Here is a 10,587-nt window from a genome sequence, read left to right as displayed (position 1 = left end):
ATATTGGTAGTTGCAGGTTGTGTTTTTTTTGGGGGACTTGTTTCTAGTGTAGTTGCTTATTTAGGCTTTTTTCAACCAGTGGTTATCAAATATTTTCATGAAAATGTTTAGTGCCAAGGAGCATTTGTGTTGTTAGAATGTTTTTAAAATATTCCAAATATTCCACATTGTATTGCAAGACGTTTTGAAAATAGCAGATCTACAAGCTCACGACGCGTTGCATCGTGACGCGTTGTGAGCTTGTAGATCCATAGCTTTAAGTGCTCATGTTACCTACTGTCATACTCGACGTAAGACCCTAAATTGACCCTAAGTTGCTTCTTTTGGGCTTGTTTTCCTAGACACTGGTTTCTCAATTCTATCCCTAAACCTGGCAACACTCTTTGGCTCGCTCGAGCCGCATGCTAGGTTTGCTAATGTTATTGTTTATATCACAGAGTGCATGACATGTAATAGCTCGATCAGATCTATTAGTATAGGAATGAATGCATGAGTGAAGGTCATGCATGCATGTCAGTGAATGAATAGTGGTTGTTTGTTTGCTGGAGATAAAGCGTTATTTTTCACATTTGTTTCACAGAAGAACCTTGTTTTGTTGCTGATGCTGCTGACTGGATGAGAAGATCTGCTGCAGATGCTACATCCTGTACGTTTAGCCAGGGTTTAGTTGGTTTAGTTTTAGTTTTTTTTAATCCACCGCCAGTCATATCAACGCTAGTAAGGTATCTATCATTATTGTGTCGTTTCTTTAACCACATATTATTAACCTTCGTCCAAAATGCCACATCTCACACATGTTAGATCTCCTCATTTCATTATTTTATGTATGGTTTAAATCGGTGGTTCTAAAAAACCTTTTCATGTCAAGGACCCACCAAATTGACACTTATTAGCCCGCGGACCCCCATTTGAGAAGATATGCCATGCAGAGACCCCCCATAAGAGAAGATTTTTTACAGCTCTAGCAGGGATTTTCAGCCATTTTAATTTCGAGAACCCCCAGTTTGACATGTATTAGGGCTACAGACCCCCATTTAATGGCATTTCTATCTCTGGCACCCCAATTTATATAGTAAAATCAGTGTTGATTTAACTCTGAGAGTATACAAATGGAACCGGTTCTATCCATTTGGTTCCATTTGTATACTCTCAGAGTTATAGACCCATAAGGGTCCATTTGGTTCTATTTGTACACTCTCAGAGTTAAAGACCCATAAGGGTCCATTTGGTTCCATTTGTACACTCTCAGAGTTAAAGACCCATAAGGGTCCAAGACCCATAAGGGTCCATTTGGTTCCATTTGTACACTCTCAGAGTTAAAGACCCATAAGGGTCCATTTGGTTCTATTTGTACACTCTCAGAGTTACAGACCCATAAGGGTCCATTTAGTTCCTAACTATCATTTAGCTGGGGACCCCCTGGAACTCCCTCAAGGACCCCTGGGGGTCCCCGGACCCCACTTTGAGAACCGTCGGTTTAAATGTGTAGATGTAATGACAAGATGCATGGATCTAATCATAATGACATCATGCTGGTAAATTGTAATATCCCCAGCTGTTGTATTGTATCATTATATGAGAGAAAATGTCATTTAGGGTAATATTGTTTTGAATGTTTTATTCAAGTATGTAATGATTCTAAGTACAAAAGTATCATGATTCATGAGTGTGATCATCACATATTTACTGTTTGCCTTATGGTAATCATTAAGTCATCAACCCTACAAGACTCTAGTCTAAAATACCACAAATTGTATGAGCACATTTATATATGTCCATAAAACATCGACTGATGCACTTGGACACATCATCGGTGTTGTTACCTGGAGTCCCTGGGGTGTTTCGGGTCTTTCAACCGACACCCTCCTCCAGGCGACCCGACCGAGGCTGATCAGACCCCGGCCTGTGTCCAATTAAGTGGCATGCTACTGCTCCACTACTGTATCTGTTGAGGGGAGTTAGAGACAGTACTAGGGTTAGGAAAGTTGAGATGTTGCAGCTGTTGGCGACACTAAAAGGCTCTAGGCACTGTGGTTTGGTTCCAGACCTGGCTCCTCCCTCAGCTTTTCTGTGTGTTATGTCAGATGCTTTTGTAACATTTCCATCAGAGTTAAATAACTTCAGATGCTTTTGTAACATTTCCATCAGAGATAAATAACTTGGCCATCAATGTCATTCTGTGCTCAGCTGAGAACTGGTCCTTGTGGTGTAAAGTCACTCAACAATCAGCAGGCAACCACCCGGCTACAACAGAATAACTTGAGTTTAGGTTTCTCCTCAGTTTGGACACTATGGACCTGCACAAGATTATCCACGGGGCTCTACATGAATTCATCCAGACCTTCATCCCAGATGCTGATCTCAGGTCAGACCTACTAACATGGATTACACACCCTCCCATACTTCCAAGAAGACTGGGATTCTTAGAGTTTTATGTCATGCATGTTTGCCAGCCTGAGGAATCGGTTATCTGATGACGAATATCAGTTATTTTATTTTTTTTTCGAGAGCTTTAGATTGAGAAAAATGCAATGTTTCATCGTGTTAACCCATTTTGGGCGGGAACCCCTATTTGTAACTATTTACCTTTCAGGACGGGAACCCCTTTTGAGGTTCTTGTTGCTATGTACAGTATATAGCAACATACATTTGTTGTAATGTTTTGATAAATATTTGAAGTTTTTCAGAAAACTTCAGGATTTAGAAGGCGTTTTAATAATCGGCCTCGGGTCTAAATGTCGCCAGTTTAACCACTAGATCCAGCATCCCTATCCTGGGCATGTCATAATAGGTGAACATTCGGCGAAAATAGCCGATCTACAAGCTCCCAACACACCACGCTGCGGGTGTTGTGAGCTTTGTCGATCAGCTATGTCCGCCGACGAATATTTTGATGCAGAGCGGAAAATGGAGTGGGCCAAGGTTAGACCCCTGGGGGACCTCGGTCAACAAAGTATATACTGTAGGACGTTGGTTCTCAAAGTGGTGTCCGGGGACCCCCAGGGGTCCATGGGGAGGTTCCAGGGGGCCCCCAGCAAAACGTGTTAATATATATCACAATCATTTGAACCACTTTAACCTTTTATACTTTGGCTATTCAGCTCATACAAGCTCGGTGCCGCGCTATGAGCTTGTAGATCTGCTATTTTTGAAAAATCGTGAATATTTGTGCAAATCTTTAAATATATAATTTAAAGTGAATATTTTCACCTCAAATCTTTGTTTCTGGGGGTTCCTGGAACAATATTTTTGAGATGGGGGTCCGCGGCCAAATGCATATCATTTTTGGGTGGTCCTTGACATGGAAAAGTTTGAGAACCGCTGCTGTAGGAGGGTTGCAAGCGGTTAAATTGTACTCTTTCTTCCCCACCAGTACCTTGGATGAGGTTCTCCTCTCCTACATCACCGGAGTGTTGGAGGACCTGGGCTCCCGGGAGAGTGTGGAGGAGAACTTTGATGTGGAGGTGTTCGCCGAGATGCTGGAGGCCTACATACCCGGCTTCGCTGAAATTGACGGGTAAAAAGATGAGAACACTTTATCTCGACTGTTCTCCTGATGCTGCATTCACACACTGGCAGCTACAACAGACGCAATGATTACAAAACAATGCAGCATATCTGTCGCCAAGTCGCTGTTTGGAATAGTTTTGTAACATTTGAACCCATTAAGACCTGAGGCCGATTCTACAAAATGCATTCTAATTCAGTAGTTCTCACTCTTTCAAGATGTTTAAAAAATGTTCCAAAACAGCAGATGTACAAGCTCGCAGCGTGGCACAAAGTTACGCGCTGTGAGCTTGTATATCTGCTATTTTTGAATAGCCAACGCATAAATCAAAAATGACAGTTTTGGGGGTCCTTGACCTGAAAAGGTTTGAGAAACACTGATTTGACAGATTTGACAGTTAATTTGTGCTTGTTTTCCTCCAATCTGGCGCTTTCTAAGTCGCTCTTGATAGGAGCATCTGTCAGATCACATTTTTCGCACTGTTGTCATTTATTTTAAGCATTTCTTATTTTACAGCGTCAAAGTCTGTGAGATGATGTTCAGCCTGGCTTCCAAGCTAGCCACAGCTCGAAGCTCAGGTAAGATGTTCTTAACAGCTTGCTATTGTTACAGTAAGATCGCCCTGGCATTAGATGCATGTCCCAGTGAATCTTATTCATTCAGTTGGATCAAGTTATGAAACCTAGATCCTTGTTGAATAGCATGCATGCATGCATTTAAAGGTAGGTTAAGTGAAATTTTTGGTTAAAACAAAGGTGTTTTTGTTTCACATTTTAAAGCTCTATATTCAATTTGGAATCATTGCTTTAGAGTGTTTGTTCAGTAACAGGAGTCTCCATGTCTCTCCAGCTCTTTAATAAACAGAAAATACATTTTCAGGTGTGTTGCCAATTTCATCCAATCAGGAGAGAGTACCCATTCATCAGTTTAAATTTTTATAGTGTTCCAGTTACAATTGTGACTGCTCATTTTTCTGTTTCATCACTTCCAGTGTCACTTGTTTATCCTGTATCCTGTGTGAAATCGGTATCCTGACCTGAAAATGCATTTTCAGACAGGGAGAGAGCCCTGTTACTGAGCAAACACTCAATAGCACATGATTACTATCAGAAGATGGGCCTACTTAACACTTATTGTAACAAACGTATCAATTAGTTACTGCACATTTAAACTTCAGAACATAGCTGAATATCTCCTCTAGAGCATTGGTTCTCAAAGTGGGGTCCGGGGACCCCCAGGGGTGTACACAAGTTTAACCTTTTATACTTTGGCTATTCAAAAATAGCAGATCCACAAGCTCATAGCGCGGCACTCGGTGCAGCGCTATGAGCTTGTAGATCTGCTATTTTTTTAAATATCGTGAAAATTTGTGCAAACCTGTGAATACATATTTTTTTACGCAAACATTTGTATCTCAAATCTTTGCTTCTGGGGGTCCCTGGACCAAAAATATTTGAGATGGGGGTCTGCCCATCATTTTGGGGGCTTGACATTAAAAAGTTTGAGAACCACTGCTCTAGAGTGTACAGATTTTATGTGTGATTACTGTTTGTTTATGACAGAGAATGATGTGAGGATTGTGAGCAAGGTGAGAACGGATGACATCCCACTTCAACATGCAGCTCTGTCTCCTGGGCCTCTTCCTGTGAAAGACGCGTGCTGCCTTAGTATGCAGACAGAGGGCGCCACTGCCAAGGTATTAAAATCTTACCCAATATCAGCTCATATTAGTGGATTGTTTTTGTTTCTTATTGTCTTCTCCACTTGAATCTTTCAAATAAAGTTATTTCCACTGTTAACTCCATTGCGGGTGCAACAGTTAATCAAACCTTTAATCGATTTTGATAAGAAATTATACATTTTTGGGGGAAATGTAGCTGTTTTTCTTTTGAAATGTTTATTATATAGCAGATCTATAAGCTCTCTACACATCGCATTGTGAGCTTGTAGATCGAATATTTTCCGCGATAATGTTGTATGACTAGGTATTAAACAGGGTTGATAACAAGTCATTAATCAGAATATTTTAGTCCATTATAAAAAATATATATATATTTTTCCCATCTATTTGTTGATAAATGTAATTTGTTGAAATAATATTCTCCCATGTGACTGCTAGCTCAGTTCCTGAAGGAATTCAAATGTTTCATGTGTGTGTAGGTACCACTATCAGAGTGGGAGGAGCGGGAGCAGCACCTGTTAGAGATGTTCCCTAAGTGCCGCCTGTCGGAGGCCCGCAATGCGCTGTCCATCGCCAAGGGGGACCTGGAGGAGGCTGTGCGCCTCATCATCGAGGGGGACGTCCAGCTCCAACCTTCTCCTCTCAATGTGAGGCTCCCCCAAATAATGTTCCTAGTGTCGGTGGCTGCCAGCTTTGCATAATGCTGTTGTTTTGTATACAGATGTCCTTTTGTTTGCTCTGTCGCGTCTGAGATCTTTTTGTCTCGTAAAAGTTGCCTTGGGAACCAACGGGTTCCGAGCCATGTGGCCCCCTTAGGTCAGAAGCCGATCTCCTGTTTCTGTAGCCTGAGGCGGACATGGTGCTAGCATGTCACAGGGACTTACTCCCAATCCAACCCTTGATGCTGAGTGCCAAGCAGGGCGGCATCGGGTCCCATTTCTATAGTCTTCGGTACTACTTGGATTGAACCCCCGACCTCCTAATCTCAGGGCGGACACACTAACCACAAGGCCGCTGAATTGTTTCGTCCTATACTGTCAATAAATTATAATTTAACCCATTCAATCCGGGAACGCATCTGTGTAATTTTCAAGATGTCTTTGGCTATTCAAAAACAGCAGATATACAAGCTCCTGTGTAATTTTCAAGATGTCCTTGGCTATTCAAAAACAGCAGATATACAAGCTCATAGCGCGGCACCGAGTGCCGCGCTATGAGCTCGTAGATTTGCTATTTTTTTTTAAATCGCAAACATTTTAGCAAATCTTTGTATATATTTATATTTTTAAAGCGAACATTTGTCAAATATTTTGTTCCAGGGGACCTCCCTGCCCCCCCCCTCCCCCCACCCCCGAAGCATAGATTTGAATTATAAATGTTTGCTTTTTTTTTTAGTACTCAAAAATAGCAGATCTACAAGCTCATAGCTATGAGCTTGTATATCTGTTATTTTTTGAAAAATCTAAAATGACAGAGATGCGTTCCTGGATTGAATATGTTAATAAGTTGCAATTTTCCTCTTGGATGACAAACCTGCTGTTCTATCCTGGTTGTTGGCTCAGGTGAACCATGTGAAGGACGTGTCCCCAGCCACAGAACAGAAGCTGAGGGAGAGCATCCTACAGAAGTAAGTCCCACTTCTGATCATGTCATGGTACACAGTAGGAGAAAATGGCTTTAGGCTGCTTCTGGGTTGTGAAGGCCGTTTCGTTGCCGTCGGGCAGAAACCTCTCATCTCCATATTCTTTTACACTTTTTGTGTTTTTTTTTCGTATATTACAAGCGTCACACAAAAGCAGCAGATCCGCAAGCTCGACGAGTGCTTGTAGATCTGCTACTTTTGCTGTTTTTGAATTTGAATCCTGAAAAGTAACAGACTATTATGTATGACTAATGTGAGAGGTTTCTCCAGGTACATGCTAGTACAGTGGTTTTCAACCATTATCATATCAGGGTCCATTATTTATTTGGTATTTGAGCCACGGACCACCATTTGATCAGATTTAGACTCTCACACAAGACTATTTAGTTATCTTTGGATAAGATTTTGTCCACAATTCCATGCTGTATTGATCTGGTACCATAGGAGAGATAACGGGCAAACGTTGATCAAAATAACAATTATTTAATTAAGTAATGCAGATGTTGAACAATAATTTAACTCTTGAGAGCGTAAAATTAAACCAAATGGGTTTAATTTTACACTCTCAAGAGTTAAAGATCTACAAGGGTCCATTTGGTTAGCAACTCTCCATCATTCAGCTGGGGATCACCTGGAACCCCCTCAAGGACCACTGGTGGTCCCCGGACCACTGGTTGACAACCACTGTGCCTAGTAGACAGGATGGAAGTCCATATTTGTGACTATAATGTTTCTCCAGGTACATGCACGTAGACAGGGAAGAGGACAAGAAAACGCACCGGCCTGTCGCTCCCAAAGACGTAAGTCCTTATTAGTACCGTCAGAAGTTACAAACAATCCAATCCGTTCTGACTGCTCTTTTAAAATCATCTCTATCATCTTGTATTGCTTTTACAGCCTCCAAAGAAGCTAGTTCGTTACCACAGCAACCAGGTGGTGACCACTAAAGGGGAGCGCTTCCAGCTGGTGAAGAAAGAGGAGAGCGACGACGTGAAGAAGACGTATGTCAGTCTGAAACCTGCCAGGAAATACAGATTCCACTGACCAAACACACTTAAGACGGTGGTTCTCAATCATTTTTTATTTCAACGACCCCCCCCCCCCATAACTCAGAGTGTGTACAAATGGAACCAAGAACCCTAAAGGGTCCATTTGGTTCCATTTGTACACTCTGTGAGTCGTGTGTCCATTGGAACCCCACTTTGAGAACCACGGCACTAAGACCAAGTGGTTCTCAAACCTTTTTTCATGCCAAGGACCCCCAAATTAACATGTATTTGGCCACAGACTCGTATCTGAAAATATTTTGTGCCAGGGACAACCCCCACTCCAGATTTGAGTTGTTAAAACGTTAAAAACATGTTCCAAGATTTTTTAAGTAAGCACACACATCCCAAAACAACTTATCGGGTGCTGGACAACAATACGTACATCAAGGAAAAGAGGGGAAGTCCGCACACCGTTTTGCTCCCAGTAGAAATTTGTATTCAATAGTTAGGGCGCGCTTCCAACGCACTTTTATTTTACCTCTGGGGCAGAATCTGCCAATGCTTTGTCAATTCAAATGCGTGGATTCTTGGAAAAAATCCGCAAGACCAGGAATCCACGCATTTGCATTGACCAAGCATTGGCAGATTCCGCACCAGAGGTAAAATAAAAGTGCGGTGGGAGCGCGCCCTAAGGCAACGTTTCGACCGCAAAGGGTCTTCATCAGGTTAGTAATATTGTTCCTACTGTTCTACATACAGCCAACCAGGTGAAAGAAAATCATAGATTGAGGCTTTAAACCTTTGCTTTTATGAAATATCCGAGACCATTAGGTTTTTATGGAAGGTGCTTCTGAACATATTGCCAGTTTGACAAGTTTTTCAAATGCTCTAATCTTAAAATAACCGAAAATATTGACACATACGTGTGTATTTTCGCTGCACAATATAGAAGACATGCTGGCTTTTTTTTTGGGAACCCAAATGACTTAAATCAGTCGTGGCGACTGAGAACTTTAATCCATGAGTAGGGTTAAAGTGGTTATCCTGATTATGATGATGATGCTATAGTGACTAATTTTACAGGGAAACCCCTGAAGGACCCCTGGGGGTCCCCGGACCGCACTTTGAGAACTACTGCACTAAGAAGTAAGAGCAGCTATAGTCTTTTTTCTTTACGTGGTTTTATTATTTGTAACTTATTCTTATTTGCTTTAGTTGTGATAAAGGTATTACCATGATATGCCTTGGTTGAAGACTTGTCATCTCTTATTGGCAACACTGTTTTATTTACCTCTGGGATTGTTGCCATTTGATTGTTGACATCAAGTTTAGGTGGGGATGTCATAGCTTGTTTGTGTAATAACCTGTGTAATATTTACTGTTTAACCATCTCAGCAGGTCTGACGAAGCACTGACAGTTTGACTGACTGAGTTCCGGTGTTCTTTTTGTTCTTGTCGTTTTTTCTTTGTATTGACACTAGCTAGACAGGGGCGGGGCTGCATTCCCCAATTGCGTCATCTGACTATAATCCAAAATTTGTTTAAAAATTACCCCTCAGCTCTCATCTACGCAAAAATGTCACATTGGTTTTGCGTTTTGTCATATTTGTGGATTTAGTAATGCAGATTAACCTGCAGTTTCTGTGTTCTGCAGGAACAGTTGCTGACAGCTGTTTACATTTGTGGCGTAGTCATTATGGTTTTGGGAACGGTCGTATTTGGTGGCCATCATACGGAGGTGGTTAAGCAGTAACCTGTCATCATTTGAGAAACCCACTCAATACTTTTATTTTCATTGCTGTAAATTGCTACATTTCTGTAAATCCTGTTACTATTTAGACTAGGTAATGTTGAAGTTAGACACCCAGAGGTTAGACACCCAGAGAATTATAAATATTTATAAATCAGTTGAATGCTGCTTTTGAGGAATAGAGCTACACTTCAATCGAATAGCGTCCTCTTTATTTTTGATATAAATGTCTAGATTTGCAAAGTTTCTAAATGCTTGCCAGTGTTGTGGAAGGAAAACGTTAAGCACATGAAAGGGCCTGTTTACAGAAAGACTACTACTATGGTCCTCTTAAGTTTTATTAATGGCATCTATTCTCTACATGGGATTTGATTTGTTTTGCTTGTGATGTGCTTGTCAATGTATTTGAATTAAGTTTTTTATTGTATATTAGGATACTTTGGTTAACATGTTTTCACTGAGTTACACTACTTTTGTTTTGTCCTCCATACATTGGGAGTGACCTAGCCTTTTATTTGGCATCAGGTATAATTACAGAATTTGCTTCTCCAAGTGTAGGTGTAACACTAAGTGTTGAAAAGGTGTAAGTTACACTTGCCTCAGTGTTGTTTTTAATTATTGTACGTAATATGGTGTTACTGTAGTGCACAATCTTACGAATCATTTACCTAGTTGTTCAAATTACAACTTTGCTTGAACTAATTTGGCGTGTTACTACACAGTTTATAGTAAATAAATACAATTTTTTTACTCAACTAATTTTGTCTTTGATTTATTCACTCAATTCCCCCATCAGTAGTATATTAAAAATGCAACACAACTTGAACATTTTACCTGCAGTAGCCATTTAGAAGTGTAGCAGAAGTCCACAAACTTTATTCAGAATTGAGAGAGCGCACATTTTGGCCAAAACAAGAAGACATTCATGAACCACTGATGAGAATTTCCCAATTTCATATCCTGAAAATAAAAGTGTGCTTGCAAGAACTAGCCTAGTGCCATGCCGTTGTGGAACAA

At 40.9% G+C, this 10,587-nt stretch overlaps 1 protein-coding gene across 1 annotated transcript; it reads left to right on the top strand.

Moving 5' to 3' along the window:
- Window positions 1-383: 383 nt before the first annotated feature.
- Window positions 384-10,283, top strand: cuedc2 (CUE domain containing 2). The gene is made up of 10 exons (XM_080448744.1): window positions 384-408; window positions 581-722; window positions 2,282-2,365; window positions 3,374-3,517; window positions 4,025-4,086; window positions 5,071-5,204; window positions 5,669-5,836; window positions 6,752-6,816; window positions 7,571-7,631; window positions 7,729-10,283. The coding sequence occupies exons 1-10, from the start codon at window positions 402-404 to the stop codon at window positions 7,873-7,875; spliced, it is 1,014 nt and encodes a 337-aa protein (XP_080304870.1). The 5' UTR covers window positions 384-401; the 3' UTR covers window positions 7,876-10,283.
- The last annotated feature ends 304 nt before the right edge of the window (window positions 10,284-10,587 follow it).

This window comes from Gymnoscopelus braueri (genome assembly GCF_963280865.1).
Source record: "Gymnoscopelus braueri genome assembly, chromosome: 14".
Lineage (NCBI taxonomy): Eukaryota > Metazoa > Chordata > Actinopteri > Myctophiformes > Myctophidae > Gymnoscopelus > Gymnoscopelus braueri.
The sequence above is the reverse complement of the archived record's forward strand: the minus strand, read 5'-3'. Positions and strand labels throughout refer to the sequence as shown.